The sequence below is a fragment of the Tiliqua scincoides genome, chromosome 4, assembly GCF_035046505.1.
Source record: "Tiliqua scincoides isolate rTilSci1 chromosome 4, rTilSci1.hap2, whole genome shotgun sequence".
Classification (NCBI taxonomy): Eukaryota; Metazoa; Chordata; class Lepidosauria; order Squamata; family Scincidae; genus Tiliqua; species Tiliqua scincoides.
In genome coordinates this window covers 84,203,354-84,226,176 of record NC_089824.1, presented here as the reverse complement: position 1 = coordinate 84,226,176, position 22,823 = coordinate 84,203,354, and the positions used below count along the sequence as shown (strand labels likewise).

At 43.5% G+C, this 22,823-nt stretch overlaps 1 protein-coding gene across 1 annotated transcript in view; it reads left to right on the top strand.

The window, feature by feature from the left end:
• PHLPP1 (PH domain and leucine rich repeat protein phosphatase 1) overlaps positions 1 to 22,823 on the top strand; it is a 189,208-nt gene that overhangs the window by 105,073 nt on the left and 61,312 nt on the right. Inside the window, exon 4 of the mRNA XM_066625356.1 lies at positions 8,584 to 8,750. Coding sequence (XP_066481453.1) covers positions 8,584 to 8,750 — 167 coding nt within the window. The remainder of the gene's footprint in view (positions 1 to 8,583; positions 8,751 to 22,823) is intronic.

The window sequence follows — 22,823 nt, the reverse complement described above, 5'->3', positions numbered from 1 at the left end:
GCAGAACTGCTACAGAAAAACTCAGTTAAGATGGTACTGAACTTTAGTTCTGTGAACTTACTGAAGATATGAACAATCCCTTTTTTTACTGGAAAGTTCACCTTCATGCTTGAGAGTATTTAACACGTTGCAATTTGAGGAAAGCCCACCCAAGGGTATAATGTTTCACAGTTGGGCAAGGACATAACATAAAAAGGATCATAGGTTAGATTAATAATCTCTTTTGTTCTTCTAAGAAAGAATTGGGTGTGTCACTGGAAGATAAATGGATAGGTGTTTGAGGATTTTCTTTCACATGGTGCACACGTGACTAGGTCACACCAATAAAATTTAGTGGAAGGTACATGCTACAATTACTGATTTGGCTCTTTAGCTTCAAATTGAAGGTTGTCAAACATTAGGTTCTGGCATTAATGCTGCTAATCAGATAAAAAAGATTCCCTTGTGTGTTGATCGTAGAGAGTCATTTAAAATTGTTCTTATAAATACAGTAACTTAGTTATGTTCTTGGAACGGAATGACAATTCCTTATTCAGCATCTTCAATTGTGTTAAACTTGTCATGGTTAAAAGCCCAAACAATACTGACAGATGTTGTGAGTTAATGTTGTCATTAGTCTTCGTACTGCTCAAATTCTAGGTTTTTGAAAATTCCATACTGTCATAAGCCACTTGGACTTTCTGTTGGGACAAAGGAAGGTGAGGTAGAAATTAAAAAACAAAACAAAAAGATGCTCTTTTAAATACCATGCAGTTGCAATCTGAGCTTTGCTTCTGGTACATCTTCATTTTTGTGTTTGTAGATTGTGACTGTTCTGGATTTATGAAGTGGGTATCTGATTGAATGTGTCAGAGTCTGCGCATGTGAACTTCGTACATGTAAACTGGACACTTTCTCTATCCCATTCCTCCCACATAGAAGACTGTATGGAAAAATATACACCCTGAAATGGTTCTGTTCATTAGGGATGTGCAATGTTTGATGAAGCTGTCCAGTCTTGTTTACTGGCCTACTGCATAATGGCAGCAGTTCGCAAATTCCTAGGGAATTTGGGAACCGGGATACACCTTTGTGGGGGAGGGGGGAAGGCAGCGATGTGATCCCTTCTGCAAAACCAGAAGTGGGTTATGATCATAATTTTTACACTTTCCAAGGCTTGGGGAGCTATGCGGAGGGTTCTACATGGCTCCCCGCACCCCTCTCAGGGGCCAGCACAGCAATGGGTGAATTTAAACCCCCCTTCCATTCCTGTCAATGGAATGATCTTGGGGATCACATTGCTGCCTTTCCCCTCCCCCCCCTTAAGGGGCCAGAGTCAGCACTTCTCAGCCTGGGATGTTGTGATGCCACAGTTTGAGACCCTCAGCTGTACTGGAACCTCTGTTCTCATATTGGTGCCTACATATTCTATAGGAGAGATGTGTACCTCCTCTGTGCATTACTCTAGAAATACAGGAAGAGAGAGTGCATTCTGCTGAAGCTTCCTTTTTTGATCCTTCAATATAATATTCAAAACCACTTTTACAATTTATCACTAGTAAGACGCTTGACAAAGGTAGAACAAATCTGTGTAAGGAGAATTTTTTTTGATTTCACTTATGGGTTTGACCTCATACCTATAAGAACATAAGAACAGCCCCACTGGATCAGGCCATAGGCCCATCTAGTCCAGCTTCCTGTATCTCACAGCAACCCACCAAATCCCCCAGGGAGCACACCAGATAACAAGAGACCTGCATCCTGGTGCCCTCGCTTGCATCTTGCATTCTGATACATAGCCCATTTCTGAAATCAGTTCAGTTCAGTAAGACCTTTATTGGCATAAAATACAGAGAACAAAACAAAACAAAAATATACAAAGATAACACAACATAGACATCGGTCTTTTCCTCACACACTGCCCAGAGTCCCAGAGCTCTGCCTGGCAATTACCCCAGATAAAAAGGAAGTGACCGTATCAAGGGTCTCAGAGTCAGGTGTGGAAAGGAGAGACTGAAGCATGATTGAGTCCTCCCAGCCCTGCATCCTAGTTAACAATGGGCCTAGATATTTCTTACGTGAAACATCATGTAGTGGGCAGTAGAAAAAGGTATGTGTTATAGTCTCAATACTATCCCTATCACACTTGCATTTCCTCTCCGAGTAGGGAATACCACTGAACCTGCCCGATAACAAGGCTGATGGAAGAGCATTACACCTTGCAAGTGTGAATGCTCTCCGAGCCTGTGGGCACTCCAAGTGATAAAAGAAGGAGGCCGGTTTCCCAAAACTGACTGGAACATGGAGATAGAGTGGAGAGCATGTGGTTCTGGCGGCACTAAACAGCTCTTGTTGTTCAATATCAAGAATTCTTTCTTTGACTATTCTGTAAGCAGCATCACAGCCAATCATGCCTAGCTCTACAGTGTCCAGCCCTATTGACTTAAATTTGGTTAGGAGATCGGTGATCTCTAATGGCAGGACTGACTCTGACAATAATTGGTGCATTAGACCAGAGGAGGTAGGGTTAAATAAATAAATGAATGTGTTCTAGCGGTTGGTTAATAGCCTTATACCATACAGGAGAGCCATAAAGAACCTGGGAAAGAACCTTTCCCTTAAATGCCTCCAGAGCAGCTGGAACATAACCATTGCCGCAGGTGAAAAAGAAACTGGAAATAGCTGAGGATGCTAGGTTGGATGCATTCTGCACTGCCTTACAATGAAAAGCCCAAGTGAGCCTGTAATGGAAGTTGATTCCCAGGTACTTGAAATGCTTAACCTGCTCCATCCCCAAATTTCCATCGTCTAAGTACAGAACCAGCAAGCAGAGATTTTTTATTGGCCATTCTACAGGATCCAGATCCCTTTGTTCAAATCAAATCCTTTGAAGGTTTTATTGGTTACATTTTTAAGGTCTTGAGTACCAAGCCCAAGTTGGTTAAATCTTGCGGTGCATTTGACAAAAAGGATCGGTTTGACAGTGAATGTAGGAATCTTAAGGTGTGTATTAGGGCTTCTTATTTAGATTTTAGAAATTACAATGATCCCGATTGTTTGGTTGAATACTCCATTCTCAAAAAACAATTAAGCGTTTTATTGACAGAGAATAAGAAAAAGTTTGTTTTAACTCAATGGAACAAGCTGCATCAAGCAATTCAACAAAAAAATAATAAACAATTTTGGGCAGTTGTAGCGGGTTCGTGTAGATCAGAAACATATGACCCTGCTATTATTCCATCATCTACATGGATTCAACACTTCACAGACATTTTTTATGATAAGAGCAAATCCCCAGACACCTACCCTGACTTCACCTCTGTGGATCTGGCCTCCTGTGACCCCTGAGGAAATTAAAGAGCTGATTATGCAGTTGAAGCCAGGGAAGTCTGCAGGTCCAGGTGAAATACCACCTGAGCTTTTAAAAGGCGATCCAGAATGGTGGGCCCAGTTACTTGCCCACGTCTTTACAGTGATCGACAGATCTGGCCTATTGCCCAATGTCTGGCTTACAGCGACAATTATTCCTATCCATAAAAAGGGTGACCCTACCACACCAGGAAATTTAGTTTGTTTTCTGTAATAGGTAAGATCTCTATACAATAAACTTACTCTCTGGGTTACTTCGCAAGGCATCTTAGGCCCTGAGCAATGTGGCTTCTGTTGGGGCAAATCAACTTTGGACAATTGCCTGATCTTATCTCATTTGGCCCATAAGCAGGTTAGGATATGTAAGGCTCGCCTTTATGTAGCCTTCCTTGATTTGAAAGGTGCCTTTGATTCTGTGGATAGGGAGCTTCTTTGGTCCAAGCTGGAAAACATGGGGATTGATAAAAGATTGCTGCTGCTGATTAGGTCCCTCCATCTAAATACTTCATGCAGGGTTAGACGCTCCTGGAGTGGGAATCTAACTCATTCCATTGTCACTAACAAAGGGGTCAGACAGGCTGTGTCTTGGCCCCCATGCTTTTCAATCTGTTTCTAAACGATCTTGCCCCATCCCTGAAGGAAGTAGTTAGCCATTGTCCGAAGCTTGGTGCAAGCCAAGTGTCGCTACTTCTGTACGCGGATGATGCAGTACTGGTATCTCGTACTAGGATTGGCCTAAAACGTCTGCTGAATCGCACTGAAGAGTATTTTTTGTCCAAAAATTGCAAATCAATTATGCTAAATCTAAGATAATGATATTCGCCAACAGATGGAAGGCTTTTAAATGGTCTTCTGAAATCAGGAGGTTGCACGTATGCATCATGGCTTGTAACCCATAATGGATTTTTCCTCCAGAAACTTGTCCAATCCCCTTTTCAAGGCGTCCAGGCCAGATGCCATCACCACATCCTGTGGCAAGGAGTTCCACAGACCAACCACACACTGAGTAAGGAAATATTTTCTTTTGCCTGTCCTAACTCTCCCAACACTCAATTTTAGTGGATGTCCCCTGGTTGTGGTGTTATGTGAGAGTGTAAAGAGAATCTCTCTATCCACTTTATCCTTCCCATGCATAATTTTGTATGTCTCAATCATGTCCCCCCTCAGGAGCCTCTTTTCTAGGCTGAAGAGGCCCAAACGCCTCTTCCTTCATAAGGAAGCTGCCCCAGCCCAGTAATCATCTTAGTCACTCTCTTTTGCACCTTTTCCATTTCTACTATGTCCTTTTTGAGATGTGGTGACCAGAACTGGACGCAATACTGCAGGTGTGGCCTTACCATCGAGCTGTACAACGGCATTATAATATTAGCTGTTTTGTTCTCAATACCTTTTCTAACGATCCCAAGCATAGAATTGGCCTTCTTCACTGCCGCCGCACATTGGGTCGACACTTTCATCAACCTGTCCACCACCACCCCAAGATCTCTCTCCTGATCTGTCACAGACAGCTCAGAACCCATCAACCTATATGTGAAGTTTTGATTTTTTGCCCCAATGTACATGACTTTACACTTACTTACATTGAAACGCACCTGCCATTTTGCTGCCCATTCTGCCTGTTTGGAGAGATCCTTCTGGAGCTCCTCACAATCACTTCTGGTCTTCACCACTCGGAAAAGTTTGGTGTCGTCTGCAAACCTAGCCATCTCACTGCTCATCCCTGTCTCCATTTATGAAGAGGTTGGAGAGCAATGGTCCCAGGACAGATCACTTTTCACCTCTCTCCATTGTGAAAATTGTCCATTGACACCCACTCTCTGTTTTCTGATCTTCAACCAGTTCTCAATCCATGAGAGGACCTGCCCTCTAATTTCCTATGGAGTTTCTTCAGCAGCCTTTGGTGAGGGACTGTGTCAAATGCCTACTGAAAGTCCAGTTATATAATGTGCACGGGTTCTCCTGCATCCACGTGCCTGTTGACCTTTACAAAGAATTCTATAAGGTTTGTGAGGCAAGACTTACCCTTACAGAAGCCATGCTGATTCTTCCTCAGCAAGGCTTGTTCGTCTATGTGGTTTGATAGTAATGCTTTCTCAGTACTAATGCTTGGTACACAGAATGAGGCTAGCTGTACTTCAGGAGGATGTAGTTTTAACTTTTATCTTCAGTGCTTGAATAGCAAACCATTTTAAAATCATAATGATTTACAAAATTGTAGTGCAGTGACCTAGAGATGGAACTACAGATTCAGACTTCCCTCGTTTGCCATTTGCCTTTGCCATTAATTCTCATCAGCCCCTCCCTCCCAGAATTGGCAAACCAGCTGCCAATGAGGCTGATACCACCTACTTTACAGGGCTGTTGTATTAGCATGATGCAGTTCTTACATAAGAAAATGCTTTGAATGCTCACTCCCAGTTGAAACTTTTAACTTTTGCAGAGAACAGTCAAAGAGCGTCCCTGTTGTGTGTGTGAACGTTCCTTTATGCCAGTGGTAATGCTGAACTTGGAATTGCTTTTCTTATTTGTGTGCTCTCTATAAAGCTAGGTACTAGTTTCCTTTCACCAACCACCTTCTTTCTAATCTAGCTGAGGTTCCACCTTTCTTCCTTAAAACTTGGAAGCTGGTGTAATGAAGTCCCTGAGGGCCAGAAAGTGCCTCTCTGGTTCAAAACATTGCCGCAGGGAGAACTCATTATGTGGCCTGAAGTAAAGCATCATCTCTCAGCATGTTTATATTTCTATTTCTCTCTAATAATAATAATAATAATAATAATAATAATAAAACTTTATTTTTATCCCACCCTTCTCCCTAACGGGACCCAGGGTGGCTAACAACATATTTAAAAAAAAACAGATTTTAAAAACATTAATACATAGCAGATAAAAACATCCCTCAAATGTAGGGAATACGGAGGGTCAAACTAGAAATGATGTTTTAACACATCATTCTATTATTTTAATAGCCATGGGCGGGGCCCTGATCTGGATCAGAGTCGGGGGGGGGGGTGTCCTCAATGTAAATCTTTCTCCCTACCTCCCTTCTGAGGCTTCTGTTTGTGTCCATAGTAGTTTCTTGATCAGGGCAAATAGCTTAGGGAGATAATGACGGTTTATCAGGATCATGTTATGGGGAGAACAGTTTAAAACCCCCCCCCCCCACTTATCCCAGTCTGGGCTTCTCACAGCTGTAGAACTCCCCCCCCCCCATGTTAAAAGAATGTCACTAGAAAAAAAATATTCAGTGTCACTTCTATTTTGACCCTAATTCTGATCTAATTTACAAGGCTCTTGTAACACTTGAAATGTTTGGGCATTAGGAGGTATTTCTGCTGATGATTCTTATTCATGATTATTGTATGTGCAGCCTCCTGATTTTAGAAATGGGCTATGTCAGGTACAAGGGAGGACACCAGGATGCAGGTCTCTTGTTACCTGGTGTGCTCCCTGGGGCATTTGGTGGGCCGCTGTGAGATACAGGAAGCTGGACTAGATGGGCCTATGGCCTGATCCAGTGGGGCTGTTCTTATGATGTTCTTATCAGAATGCCTTGACTGTTGCTGATTCAACGACGAGCCAGCATTGCTTGCTGCTGGTTTTGTACTACTGAGTTCTCTGAAGCGATGATCTCCCATCTACTTCCTTGGGCACTGCTTTCCAGTCATTAGTATTGCAGCTCCTTTTTCTTTTTCCTCAGTTTAGATGTTGGGCTTGATTGTATGCTTATTGAAAGTTTCAGAAAAACCACAGCAGTAAAAATGTCAAGTGAGTAGTTCGGATTTATTTGGTCCTGGAAGCAAGAGCAGAAAGATCTGTAACCTTTGGGGGCACTGAAGGGGGGATAGCACGGCGGCCTAGCTTTTTTGCCTTTGTTCTTCTTTATCTCTTCTTTATTCATGGCATAACTCTGCATGCTAGGGAGCCTTTCCAAATAGCCTTTTTTTCTTGGATCCAGTTTTGCATTATGCACAAAGAATGGAATCCCCATGTTGTAACACGTTTCTGTTTAATAAATGAAAACTTGTCAATTTTTATATGTTAGGGGTATCCCCCCATTTTGCCATGAATTCAGGCCCCCTTCAAGTTATTCATTCAAGACTGCCGTTTCCTGATGACCCTATCTTTAACTTTGAGTCTCTGATGCAGCAATGCCTGCCAGCTCCATGGTAAAGCTACTTTGCGAGTGTGCTGGAATCCCATGGTTGAGGGTGTCCATGTTTTCCCTTTAACAAAAGTAGCCACTTGACAGGGGGTAGCAATCTGGATTGAGACTGTGGCAGCAGGATGTTTGAATCTTTCTCCCTACTATCACTTTTCTGCTGCAAATTAACACCCCAGCTTGCAGTGATTTTCCTAATTGGCAAAACTTACATAAAAACACTCCATATGTGAATATTGTATTAATGGCTGAGACTACCCTTTTGGAAATGTTACTCCCCTGTACTGTAAACAAAAGTTTGGGTTCTGCAAGAAGCTTGCAGCTACCTAACAACATGATCGAAGTTCAACTAATACATGCAGTGTTAAATCTCAGACTCACTTCAAAGGTTCTAGAACTCATCAGTAATAGGCACCTGTATCATGCTTGCTAGTACAGAAAGTGCTCTAATCCTTCTCTGAATTGTATTATTATTATGGTATTGGAGGTGGGGGCAGAGAAGGAATGGCTTGTCTAAGGCCACCCAGTGAGTTCATGAGATCCAAATTTGTGAAGTCCTGATTCACAGCAGTCTGACTCTTTGCCATAAGATAGGATGCTGTCTATCAGGAAGAAAATTCAGATGTACCAAAAAGTATGTGGTGGTGTTGTCCTTGGACTTGAGGCAATAAGGAGCATCAGGAGCAGTCACTGGGATGTTCTCCAGGTGTGATTCTTCCCAGGTTCTTCATTTTGGGGAAGGGACAAGGAGGTAGAATGCTGCTGTGCCTCTGTTCCTTGTCCACTCAGTGCATTGGAGATGCATTGCTTTCTGTGTGTGTTAGTTGCTGCAAGTCCACAGTGTGATTTTTATGGGATATTCCTCCATTGGATCTGCTTTTGGCAAACAGTAGAGTATACAGTTGACCTTGGTAGCTCTGCTTTATTCTGCTACCACCATCAGAAGTTACTTTCATCTTTAGTCTACCTGCTGAGCTATCATAAGTCTCAGAGCTTGCATAATCCTGAACAGTGTGTTGTAGTCCAAGCAAGAAAATGCTCTTCTTACCTAATGCCAGGCTTTCTTGTTTCTGCAGATTGCATCGCAGCGAATAAGTTCGGTGGATCTCTCATGTTGTAGCCTGGAAGACCTGCCTGCCAACCTCTTCTATAGCCAAGACCTCACTCATCTCAATTTAAAGCAGAACTTCCTGAGGCTGAACCCTAGCTCGCCAACAGTCAGAGGACCTAATGAGTTGCAAAGGTAAATAAAGTAATGTTTTGTTCACCCTGTCACTTGTCTAGAACTGAATTAAGCAATTGATTGAGTGGGTCTAGCTGCTTTCCTTTCTTTCACCAGGGACCAGTTGGGTGTGCCAACAGTCATTTCCAAGAACTTCATCCACTTTACATAATCGAGATGCATTGATGCAACAGTATCTTGACAATGTGCACACTGCTGTCTGGGTGGAGGTGGGGAATAATAATAATAATAATAATAATAATACAGGTATTTATATACCGCCTTTCTTGGTTGTCAGATTTCTCCTCGGACTTTATTCAAGGCGGTTTACATAGGCAGGCTATTTAAATCTCTGTAAGGATTTTTACAATTGAAAGAAGGTTCTATCTTTAAAGAACCACAACATTCAGATGTTTCTTTCTGATCTGGTTTCACATTCTGGCCTCCATCCTCCCATGCTCAGAGCAGATGGAATAACTCGGCTCAGCTTGTCAGCTGCTTCAAGGTCGCACGGTGACGGTGGCCTCGAACTGGCGACCTGTGGATGTTGTCTTCAGGCAAACAGAGGTTCTACGCTCTAGACCAGACCTCCTGCCCAAGCTTTGTGTCTTTTTGGAATTACTTTTGTCAACAAATTGGCAAGAGTTACTAGCCTAAAGTTTTTGCTTCTCTGCAAATAACATGCCACAAGCAACTAACAAAGGTGACACCTTGTGAGAGAGAGAGAGAGAGAGAGCAAACTCTGTCCCAATTAACAAGACTTGTTTTCTTGCCTTGGCTATAGAAGGCAATATTCTTGCCATCAGCAACCTGATGAGTGGCTAGTGATAAACCTGAATGTGATCTTTTTACATAGATGGCTCCCTCCACAAGGGCCTTTGGAATCTGTGTGCAACATCTGGTCCACCAATTATAATTTGCCTATTTCTGCCTTGCAAAGAAATTACTTCATATATTTTTGTAAATGTGGTTGAGATTAGGCAGTGGTTCTCACACATTTAGCAACAGGGCCCACTTTTTTAAAATGAGAATCTGTCAGGACCCACTGGAAGTGATGTCATGACCACAAGTGACATCATCAGGCAGGAAAATTTTAACTATTCTAGGCTGTAATCCTACCCACGCTTACCCAGGAGTAAGTCCAATTGACTATCATTGTTAAAAGAATACACGTACTAGCTTGTTAAAAGTACAGGTCTGTAACATTTCCCCAAATGCAGTCACATACTCTGGTAGCATCAAGTCTTATATATTAAAAATAAAATATTGGGGACCCACCTGAAATTGGCTCACGACCCACCTAGTGGGTCCTTCACATATAGGCTGATGGGTTCTGAGCTGTCTGTGACAGATCAGGAGAGAGATCTTGGGGTGGTGGTGGACAGGTCGATGAAAGTGTTGACCCAATGTGCGGCGGCAGTGAAGAAGGCCAATTCTATGCTTGGGATCATTAGGAAAGGTATTGAGAACAAAACAGCTAATATTATAATGCCGTTGTACAAATCTATGGTAAGGCCACACCTGGAGTATTGCGTCCAGTTCTGGTCGCCGCATCTAAAAAAAAAAAAAAAAAAAAAGACATAGTGCAGTTGGAAAAGGTGCAAAAGGTGTGAGGAAAGGCTATGGCATTTGGCCCTCTTCAGCCTAGAAAAGAGGTGCCTGAGGGGGGACATGATTGAGACATACAAAATTATACAGGGGATGGACAGAGTGGATAGAGAGATTCTCTTTACACTCTCAAATAACACCACAACCAGGGGTCATCCACTAAAATTGAGTGTTGGGAGAGTTAGGACAGACAAAAGAAAATATTTCCTTACTCAGTGTGTGGTTGGTCTGTGGAACTCCTTGCCACAGGATGTGGTGATGGCGTCTGGCCTGGATGCCTTTAAAAGGGGATTGGACAAGTTTCTGGAGGAAAAATCCATTATGGGGTACACGCCATGATGTGTATGCACAACCTCCTGATTTTAGAAATGGGCTATCTCAGAATGCCAGATGCAAGGGAGGGCACCAGGATGAGGTTTCTTGTTATCTGGTGTGCTCCCTGGGGGATTTGTTGGGCAGCTGTGAGATACAGGAAGCTGGACTAGATAGGCCTATGGCCTGATCCAGTGGGGCTGTTCTTATGTTCTTATACCCCAACGCACCCAGTGTTTGAGAAACACTGGATTAGGGGGAGTGAGAGTATGGGAGAGTTATTTATTATAGTACTATGCAGATGGAGAAATTTTAGGTGTTTAGATTGAATGTCTAAAGAATATAGAGAGAGCTGTGATTTTAATAATTTGCCTGATTTTAATGTATGAAGATTACATGATTAGATGGCAGCTGTTGCTTCAGCAATATGTTGAAGTCAAAGGCTTACAGGCTGGTCTGCATCTGCAAAACTGAAAGACCTGTGCCCTTATCAGACTTAAGTGTGCCTACTGAATTTTTCAAATGTCCTATGTGGAAATCATGTTGGTATAAGAAGTGTATTGTGTATGAAACACCACATAGCAAATCGCAATACTTGGTATAGTTAAGAATTTTGGGGGGTTTTTTTGTAAAGAAAAAAAAATGTCCTACCAATCAGCTCATAAAGCCTTTTTGGTAGGCCCCAGTGAACTAAAATAAAACTAAAATGGCCACCAAAAGCAATGCTAGTATTTTAACATGTAACATCTTAAAGCATTCATAACGGCAGCTAATCAAACCAGGTAGTAACTGCTGCCTGATCACCTGCTGCTTTCATTAACAGACTGTGTCTTACTGCCTTCCTAAGTGACCCCAGCAAGGTGGCCTGATGGATTACTTTTACTATGATTCTGAGTGATTCTCAGAAGTGACAGTTGTATCTTGTCACTTAGTGGTTATCAGGTACCAGTTAATGCTGTGACCACTTATCAGTTAAAGCTTTGCTGAGGAATCAGTCTGTGTATTTAAATATTCCCTGCAGCTGACATTCTCGGGCATCTTCCCACATTAATACAGTCAAGAGAGAGCCTGCTTTTGTTGACTTTAGCACTTCACTGCAATGTGACCTTAGCCTTAGCTTTCCACATTCCCTTGTGCAAGCATGTGAGTTCTCTTGCTAGCATATAGGAGAGCCAACCCTTGTGTGCATACAGAGCATTTTTTTAAAGCTAAGAGCCTAAAGCAGTAGTTGTGGCTGATCACAGCAACCACTGACTATGCCTAGAACCTGAGCGCATCCTGGAATCTGAAGCAGGGGTTGCTCCCTTAACTGACTCTCTGTGGAGGGAGATGTGCACATGGGGAGGTAATGATTGTCTTTATTGCCACTTGCTTGGATTTTTAGAGCCCATGGATAAAAAGTATGTGGGTAGTGCTTGTGGTGCCATGATACCTTCTGCTTTGCCCAGCAAAATATGTGCATAGGGAGTGATAGTGGATGTGGCTGCTTGATACTGGGGAGTCCCAGGATTCAGGGCAGGCTGCAAGTCTGTGTAAGCAACACATCCCCTCCATACCACTACTGTAGGTTGGGGGAGGTTTCCCAACTGGAAATCCCCTTGTGGCCATCCCTTGCGTATGCTGGGTTTAGATCTTTCCCAAAGTTCAGAAAGTACACTAATTGAGATGGTTAAAAAAAAAGTGAGTTTGTTCTTGAAGTATGGAAAACAATTTACCACTAGGTCTAGCAATGTCCAAATGTGTGTAGCCAGTATGATTGAGGATAAGAGAGTTTTGCAGATAACCCTCCTCTGCTGTGAGCTTCTAACATGATCTTGGGTAACTCATTCATTGGCTTTATTTTCCATTTTCGAAAAGATGGATGTAATAGTTAGTTGTCAGCAGGATTGTTGTTGTAGAAGACTACAATACTAGTGAGTCTCCATTTTTTACGTTAAAACAGAGATAATGATTTATCCTGCAGGGCTGTTAAGAAGATGAGTGAAACCTGAGATTTCAAACCAGAAGTTCTTTGTAAGAAGTAAGCAACAGTTCAGATTTGTATTGAATTATGGCCTAGTTTTGATGGTCAGGATATTGGTTAACAAACCAGAATGTGAAACTATGTTTCGATTGTGGTTTGTTTTCACTAGCCTGTGGCTTGGAGAAACATAGGTGGAAATTTTTGATCTCCTCTCTTGCACAGAGGAAGGAAGACAGTTGAAATTCAGACTATGTAGAACAGTGGTTCTCAAACTTTTAGCACTGGGACCCACTTTTTAGAATGAGAATCTGTCAGGACCCACTGAAGTGGCAACATCAAGTAGGAAAATTTTTAACAATCCTAGGCTACAATCCTACCCACACTTACCCAGGAGTAAGTCCCATTTACAGTCATTTTTAAAAGCATATAGAGAGTAGCCTGTTAAAACTAGATTTGTACAGATCTACAGATCTGTAACATTTCCCTAAACGCAGTCACATACCATGGTAGCATCAACACTAACATATTAAAAATAAAATATCGAAATGATTTGGGACCCACCTAAAATGGCCCTTGACCTACCTGGCATGTCCTGACCCACAATTTGAGAAACACTGATGTAGAATAGCAACACTTAAATATTCAATATGCATGTAGATAAGTGACCAACATGACTTCGGCTGACTTGATTACCAAACTCTCTTGTTTCATGTCCTCCTGTTTGAATACTGAATTTTTCACAAGATCAGGACCTCATGGAAGTCAACTGCAGCTCCTTGGTTTAATATTTTGTGTAATATCCCAAATTTTCCTATGTCTGAAGCAGTGATTTTTAACCTTTTTCATCTCATAAATTTTACTTTCATTTCATAAGTGACCCTCCCCCAAACTCCCACAGCACACCTGCATACTATTTGCAACAGACCAGTGTGCCATGGCACAGTGGTTGAAAATGGCTGGTCTAAGACATTACAACTGCTATTGTTTTATTAATTTGAAGTTTCAATTTCAGAACATGTAGAAAGAAAATTGTAAAAAAAATTACTTTTTCACTTTTATTACTGTTTTATCAGTGTTAACAGAAAACTGAAAAGCAGCCTGTTGTGCTAAAAGTTTTAAATTACGTAAATGTTTGTATGGTGCCCAAATAAAGACACAAGTTATCCTTTCCAAGCTCATATTAACCTAGAGTTGTGACTGCAAACATTCATTCCAATGAGTAGGCCCTTTGGACATAACTGTGTCCTTCTCCTTGGCATCCGGCAGTTGGTAGCCGTGTCATCATGATGCTGTGCTTTACAGCTCTTCTTGAATATGGAAATTGGCCTTGTTCCATAAACCTCAGTTTCTATATATTTAAAAACCGGAAGTAAGAACCCTCATTTCCCAACTGAGTCACAAAATGCTCCTGCTATTTAGGTTCATGTTATTTACATTAATAAAATGCCTCTTGTATCTGTCCATTCTCCTTTCTTATCTTCAAACTCTTCTTGTTAAGAGTACAAAAGTTCTATTATCTGTTGAGCAAATGCTTGCAATTTGGATGCACTCCTAGTTTGATCTCTCATCTGTGGCCATTTGTCTGCTTTGAAAAGAAAGCAATTAGGCTTTTGTTGCTGTGCGTGGTGTACATTATATTCCTTTGGCATTATCTCTAGGTAAGCATATCCCCACTATAATGGGGAAAATAATCCTTATGTTAATATGCAGCATAGCAACAGCCTTTGCCAAAAGAGGTTTATACTGAACCCTTATTGAAATATTGGAGTGATGTCACATTCTCTGAATTAACTGCCCAATTATAAAGTATGCCTCAAGCAGTTAATATGTTTAAATATAATGTACACACCTTACAATGGGGCATGAGTGTGTGAATACCCTGATAAAAGTGATGGATATCAGTAATAGTCTTGCTCATTGCAGCCATTGAAAAAGCTCAGCTTGTTCCATCCAAAACAAGCAGCTCTCTTTTAGTAGAACTTAAGGAATAACCCAGTGTTCCTTTACCTTGGGGTTGGGACCCCAGTAGGTTTGCAAAGTCTCAGTTGTGAGGTCGCAGCAATTTACAGGAATGAAAAAGACTGAAGACCACTGGAATAGAGCTCCACTAGGAAAAAGTGGGACCCAGGCTTCATGCTAACTTTTTCTGCGCTCTCTAATAAGAATATTTGATTATAATGAACATTGTTGGAAGGGTGTAATTGGGCAGAGGGTGGGTGGTGGCTGGGGCAGGGAATGGGTATATAGGTCCCAGGAGTGGGAGGGACAAAGTGGTCCCCACTTTTATACTTTGTTTATTGGGGTCGTGACACAAAAAAGTAGAAGATCATTGGTATAACCTGAGTGCAGTTTACATTGTTGCTAGCCTGTGTACACAAGGTAGCTTTTGCACAATATATGTTGAAACAATTGACCTCTTTGTGAACCTGTTCCAAGGTGTATCAGTGCATCATTGTAACTTGCCTCTCACCTGGGGCGAGCTACACTTTCCCTCAGCAGGAATGTTACCTTTGTGGAGAGCTTTTCATGCAATTTTCATAGCACTAGGTTAATTGCCTTTTATGATGGCTGCATGTGTGACTTGCAGTAGGTTTTGTAGCTTACAGGACTGTACACTTAAGCAAAAAAGTCTGAAGGTCTTAATAATAATGTTTATAGCACCATCTGTATTTGTGACACGTTACATAAAGTGAGAAGAACATAATAGTACTAACGATAACGATGTCTGTGAAAGTAAAGAGCCAGAAAGAAACAGTGGGAGACTTAATTATAAGCACGGTACTCGCTCTCATACATGTCCACAACATCTGGACCAGTTTTTTTTTTCAAACTGTGGGTTGGGACCCACTAGGGTGGTTGCAAGCCAATTACAGGTGGGTCCCCATTCATTTCAATATTTTATTTTTAATCTATTAGACTTGATGCTAACATGGTATGTGACTGCATTTGGGAAAATGTTACAGATCTGTACTTTTAACAAGCTACTATGTATATTTTTTAACAATGATAGTTAGTGGGTCTTACTCCTGGGTAAGTATGAGTAGGATTGCAGCCTAGGGTTGTTAAAAATTTTCCTGCTTGATGATGTCACTTGCAGTCATGACATCATTTCCGGTGGGTTCTGACAGATTCCCATTCTAAAAAGTGGTTCCCAGTTCTAAATGTGTGAGAACTACTGCTCTGAACCATTCAGATTTTGTTGTCATAACTCACAAAAAGCAAATGGGACACCTTGACCAATATATGTTAGTCTTTCTTTTGTACAAATCAAAGCATCTGTGGTGTGTGACTCAAAATTTAGTATCTTGGCTGTCCTGAACTTTCTGGCTAGAGTTGGTGGGAAGAGAATTTAAAAAATATTCATCACCTGTTGTTTTTTTCACACTGGCAAAAACTGTTACCATTCTTTGTGGGCTAAGGTTAATATAATTCAGCTTTGATGTTCTCATTTGTTTGATCCCTCTTGTGATTGATGTAATTGTCACTCTGGATTTACTCATATCTCTTTTTTTCTCTTTGCTGCTTCACAAAGTACTGAGATCAAGGCAGCATTTCTAAATTGGCAGCTTCAGAGGATTCTGTGACCTATCACTTTGCTCAATGTAAACAATAAGGATCTGTTCCAAGGTCTTTGACAACTTTGCCATGTTGTGTTGCCATTTTTTATTTCGATAAGAGAAAAAGTGGGTGGAAGTTGTTGCCTTATGACAGGATACTTGAGCATTTTCAAAATACGAAAGTGTGCCGATTTGTTTTTAAGTCAGAACAAACAAGAGGTGAAAGAACCAACTTCTTATAATAGGAAATAGACTTGCACTTCTGGTTCACTTCCCACTTTCATTTCTGGAGTGATGTGGATGTCACTGTCCCAGAAGTAAGCACCTGGAATAATTTTTGGTTTGTGGATCTCTCCACCAGCAAAATCGTATTGTGCATTATAAGAGAAATAGGGGAAATAATGATGTGACTACTTTTCATATGCATTCCTGCTTCTATGCATAAGAACATAAGAACATAAGAACAGCCCCACTGGATCAGGCCATAGGCCCATCTAGTCCAGCTTCCTGTATCTCACAGCGGCCCACCAAATGCCCCAGGGAGCACACCAGATAACAAGAGACCTCATCCTGGTGCTCTCCCCTACATCTGGCATTCTGACTTAACCCATTCCTAAAATCAGGAGGTTGCGCATACACATCATGGCTTGTACCCCATAATGGATTTTTCCTCCAGAAACTCGTCCAATCCCCTTTTAAAGGCGTCTAGGCTAGACGCCAGCACCACATCCTGTGGCAAGGAGTTCCACAGACCGACCACGCGCTGAGTAAAGAAATATTTTCTTTTGTCTGTCCTAACCCGCCCAACACTCAATTTTAGTGGATGTCCCCTGGTTCTGGTATTATGTGAGAGTGTAAAGAGCATCTCCCTATCCACTCTGTCCATCCCCTGCATAATTTTGTATGTCTCAATCATGTCCCCCCTCAAGCGTCTCTTTTCTAGGCTGAAGAGGCCCAAACGCCGTAGCCTTTCCTCATAAGGAAGGTGCCCCAGCCCCGTAATCATCTTAGTCGCTCTCTTTTGCACCTTTTCCATTTCCACTATGTCTTTTTTGAGATGCGGCGACCAGAACTGGACACAATACTCCAGGTGTGGCCTTACCATCGATTTGTACAACGGCATTATAATACTAACCGTTTTGTTCTCAATACCCTTCCTAATGATCCCAAGCATAGAATTGGCCTTCTTCACTGCCGCCGCACATTGGGTCGACACTTTCATCGACCTGTCCACCACCACCCCAAGATCTCTCTCCTGATCTGTCACAGACAGCTCAGAACCCATCAGCCTATATCTAAAGTTTTGATTTTTTGCCCCAATGTGCATGACTTTACACTTACTGACATTGAAGCGCATCTGCCATTTTGCTGCCCATTCTGCCAGTCTGGAGAGATCCTTCTGGAGCTCCTCACAATCACTTCTGGTCTTTACCACTCGGAAAAGTTTGGTGTCGTCTGCAAACTTTGCCACTTCACTGCTCAACCCTGTCTCCAGGTCATTTATGAAGAGGTTGAAAAGCACCGGTCCCAGGACAGATCCTTGGGGCACACCACTTTTCACCTCTCTCCATTGTGAAAATTGCCCATTGACACCCACTCTCTGCTTCCTGGCCTCCAACCAGTTCTCAATCCACGAGAGGACCTGTCCTCTAATTCCCTGACTGTGGAGTTTTTTCAGTAGCCTTTGGTGAGGGACCGTGTCAAACGCCTTCTGAAAGTCCAGATATATAATGTCCATGGGTTCTCCAGCATCCACATGCCTGTTGACCTTTTCAAAGAATTCTATAAGGTTTGTGAGGCAAGACTTACCCTTACAGAAGCCATGCTGACTCTCCCTCAGCAAGGCCTGTTCGTCTATGTGTTTTGAGATCCTATCTTTGATGAGGCATTCCACCATCTTACCCGGTATGGATGTTAGGCTGACCGGCCTATAGTTTCCCGGGTCCCCCCTCTTTCCCTTTTTAAAAATAGGCGTGACATTTGCTATCCTCCAATCTTCTGGTACCGTGGCCGTTTTGAGGGACAAGTTGCATACCTTAGTCAAGAGATCTGCAACTTCATTCTTCAATTCCTTAATAACCCTTGGGTGTATGCCATCAGGGCCCGGTGACTTATTGATCTTTAATTTATCAATGAGGTCTGAAACATCTTCTCTTTTAACCTCTATCTGACTTAACTCCTCGGTCAGGAGGGGCCGTTCGGGCAGCGGTATCTGCCCGAGGTCTTCTGCCGTGAAGACAGATGCAAAGAACTCATTTAATTTCTCTGCCATCTCTAAGTCTCCTTTTATCTCCCCTTTCCCTCCCTCACCATCCAGAGGGCCAACCGCTTCTCTGGCGGGTTTCCTGCTTCTAACATATTTGAAGAAGCTTTTATTATTCCCCTTAATGTTGCTGGCCATGCGTTCCTCATAGTCTCGCTTGGCCTCCCCTATCACCTTCTTACATTTCTTTTGCCACAGTTTATGTTCCTTTTTATTCTCTTCATTAGGGCAAGACTTCCATTTACAGAAGGAAGCTTCCTTGCCCTTCACAGCCTCTCTAACTTGGCTGGTTAGCCATGCGGGCACTCTCCTGGATTTAGTGGAACCCTTCTTTCTTTGCGGTATACACCTCTGCTGGGCCTCTATTACTGTTGTTTTAAGCAGCCTCCATGCACTCTGGAGAGACTGGACTCTTTTTACCCTCCCTTTCAACCTCCTTCTGACCAGCCTCCTCATTTGAGGGAAGTCCGCCCGTCGGAAGTCAAGGGTTTTTGTTAGAGATTTGCCTGGTATTCTTCCCCCAACGTGCACGTCAAAACGGATCGCAGCATGATCACTGTTCCCCAATGGCTCAGTAACGTTTACATCTCTAACCAGGTCCTGCGTACCGCACAAAATTAAATCCAGAGTCACCAGTCCTCTGGTGGGCTCCGTGACTAGCTGCTCTAAGCCACAGTCATTTAGCACGTCAAGAAATCCGGTCTCCTTATCGTGACCAGAACACAAATTGACCCAGTCAATATGAGGATAATTGAAGTCCCCCATGATTACAACCCTGTCCTTCCTTGTCACCTCCCTGATCTGTTTCCTCATTTCAAGGTCCCCATCAGATTTCTGGTCTGGAGGACGATAGCACACCCCCAGTATTACATCGCTGCACAAGCCTGGTAATTTAACCCACAGAGATTCTACGGTGGAGTCGGACCCACCTTCAATCTCTACTTTGCTGGATTCTATCCCTTCCTTAACATAAAGGGCCACCCCACCTCCAACACGCCCCTGCCTGTCCCTCCTGTAGAGTTTATAGCCCGGGATTGCGGTATCCCACTGATTCTCCGCATTCCACCAGGTTTCCGTTATGCCTACTATGTCAATATTTTCCCTTGTCACCAGACATTCCAGTTCTCCCACCTTTGCTCGTAGACTTCGGGCATTCGCATAAAAGCATTTATACACGGAATGCCCCAGGATGGGCTGCTTATTCGCTCCTTTGTCCCCGCATCCTCTCATTGTGCCAAACCGTCTATCACATCCCATCTCCCTACCTTTCCCAATTTCTTCTCCTACCCTGCCTTTGTCTTGTTCTCTAACCTCCCCATCCTCATCCCATAGGGATGAGGAGTCCCGAACCGGATGCCCCTCGGCTCCTGTCGGCCTTCCCCCAGGGATCAGTTTAAAAGCTGCTCTGCCACCTTTTTAATGTTATGCGCCAGCAGTCTGGTTCCATTCTGGTTCAAATGGAGCCCGTCCCTCTTGTACAGGCCCCGCTTGTCCCAAAACGTTCCCCAGTGCCTAACGAATCTAAACCCCTCCTCCCTACACCACCTTCTCATCCACGCATTGAGACCCCTGATCTCCGCCTGCCTAGCTGGCCCTGCGCGTGGAACAGGTAGCACTTCAGAGAACGCTACCTTTGAGGTCCTGGCTTTCAGCTTCCTGCCTAAAAGCCTAAATTTGGCTTCCAGGACCTCCCAGCTACACTTGCCCACGTCGTTGGTGCCGACATGCACCACAGCCGCTACCTCTCCCCCAGCACTGTCTATTAGCCTGTCTAGACGAGAAGTGATGTCCGCAACCTTCGCACCAGGCAGGCAAGTCACCATGCGGTCCTCACATCCGTCGCAAACCCCCCTCTCTATGTTTCTAATAATCGAATCCCCCACTAAAAGAAGCCCCCGACCCCCCTCCCGCCGAGGAGTATCCCGAGTGCGCTCGGATACGGGCCCATCCCCTGGAGAAGGGGTCCCCCCTAGGGGATTGTTTCCCTCCTCTCCAGGATGACGTCCTCCAGTCCCGAGACTTCCCACCCGGGCAGCCGAGGAGCTGCACGCCTGAGGTTGGGACGAAGCCTGATCGTCCCCAGAAGTCTCCCCACGGTCCTCCTCTGGCTGCCTGCGCTTCTCCAGGTCAGCCACCAAGGCTTCAAGGGAGCGGACGCGTTCCCTGAGAGCCTGGAGCTCCTTGCACCGAGGACACACCCATGACTTATGCCCCAGAGGCATATAATCATACATGTGGCACTCGATGCAGAACACTGGATAGCCCCTACTCTGCTGCTGGCTGTCTGACTGCATAGCTTTTTTGTTGTTGTTGTTGTTGTTGTTGTTTTATTTAGGGGTCCTTTTAAAAACCGTACACTGGATAGCAGCCCTCTTCTCAAGGGAAGAGGAAGGGCAGTGTATGGGGCCCTGGCCTCCTCGCCCTGCTGCTGAACTCGCCCAGATGCTAAACTCTTGTGCCTTACCTGGCACTTAGTTCCCAGAGGCCACACGCGTCTGCAGAGAGCCTCACGCGATGGCCCGCCTAGCTTTATACTCCTGGCTGGCTCCTCCCCCCTCCTTCCTTCCTGATTGAAAGGGGGCTGGCCTTCCCAGGTGAGTTTACAAAAGCTCAGGAAGGCAAATGGCTGCTGATGGGCGTGACCTACTCTGCAGGCTCCTGAATGGACTGCTTGAATTAGCCTACTGGGGCTCTTAATGGGTTGGGAATTGGCCCTTCCTAGGTCCTTTCCCTCCTAGTTCTGTTCTCTTAGGCTGGACTGTTTTTGTAACCTCAAGCTAGTTTTTATTTGGGTTTGTTTAATTATTTATTGCTCTCTAGATCCTGTGTCCCAATTTACTGACCTGTTTAGGTTATGTTCTAACTTAGATTAGGTTTAACCTGGGTTAAGTATAGGTTTAATTTAAACAAGTAGAAAAACCTGCTTTCCACTTTATCCTCCTCCCTTTCTTCGATTAAGTGCTACCTTAGGTGCAGCTAACTTTCAATTTTGATTTAAATGCCTGACCCTTGGGCACTTACTCACGAGTAGGACTCTGTTCTTACTCACGAGTAGGACTCTGCTCCTGCTCAGAGTAGCCCTATGTACCTCCCTTAGGTGCTAACTTTCAATTTTGATTTAAGGTTGCTTTAAAGGTAAGGTTAAGGTTAGAAGACAGGGAGTTAGAAAGACAAAGCGTTAGAATGAGTACACTTACCTCCTCCTCCTGCTCCTCCTCCTCTCCTTCTCCAAAACTCAGAGGTCTCCTTGCCTTCTCCTCGCCCAGATGCTAAACTCTTGTGCCTTACCTGGCACTTGGTTCCCAGAGGCCACACGCGTCTGCACACGCGTGACTACTTTTCATATGCATTCCTGCTTCTATGCAGTTGTTGGACCCAGCCCAAACTAGCACTCAGAATCTTCTCTGTGCACGACATAGCAGTGGTTCCTAAGGGCACTTTTGCCTTTGGTTATTCCTTAAGATAGTAACATATGGAGCCACAGCTATCCCAAAACATATGTTTTCCATCCCAAACCTTTTTCATCTCACGGCACACTGAAAAGGTATTAAAATTGTCAAGGCACACCATCCATTTTTTTGACAATTGGCAAGGCACATCATGTTGTGTGCCTTGCCAATTGGTGGGGGCCTTGCATCCTTCAATGGCCTTACTAATAAATAACCCTCTCCCAAACTCCCATGGCACACCTACAAGCCATTTGTGGCACACCAGTGTGCCATGGCACAGTGGTTGAAGATGGCTGGCCTCTGGATGTGACATCCCGAAGCAGAATGTTGGCATCTCTTCACTGATTTCATAATTCTCTTGGGGGGTTTCCCTTTTTGGGGGCGGACAAGAGTGGAGGAGCTCCTATCAAAATGCTACAGTTTGGTAGCAGTGGCAGCTTGTGTGTGTACCTGGGCGGCACTGAATTCCAGTAATACCTTTAAATAGAAGACTATTAAAAAATATATCTATGGGTTGAGGAGTCATCTGCCCACCCACCGCAAGACTGCCTTTCTTAGCAAGACTTACTATTTCTTAAAAGTCAGGAGGGAAGTCCGTGTGCCTAGACAGTGGTGTAGCTAAGGGAGTGCAGGGGGTAGCAGTCGCACCGGGCAACAAGCTTTAGGGGGACAAGAAGCTGAGCTTGACAATAGTGGCCAAAATTGTGAAAAAATTTGTATGTATGAATAATACCATCATGTTATATATCATTGGAAAAGTAATTTAATGCAGAATACAATGAAACAAACCACATTAGAATATCTGTATTCTATCAAAACTTATGGCCAATTAACCAGAAAATGAAAACACAACTGCCTTAAGGAACAAAAAGTGGATTTCTTTAATTCAAAACTGATCTAGGAGATTGATTGTTCTGAGAGCCAATGAGATGTTATTGTGAT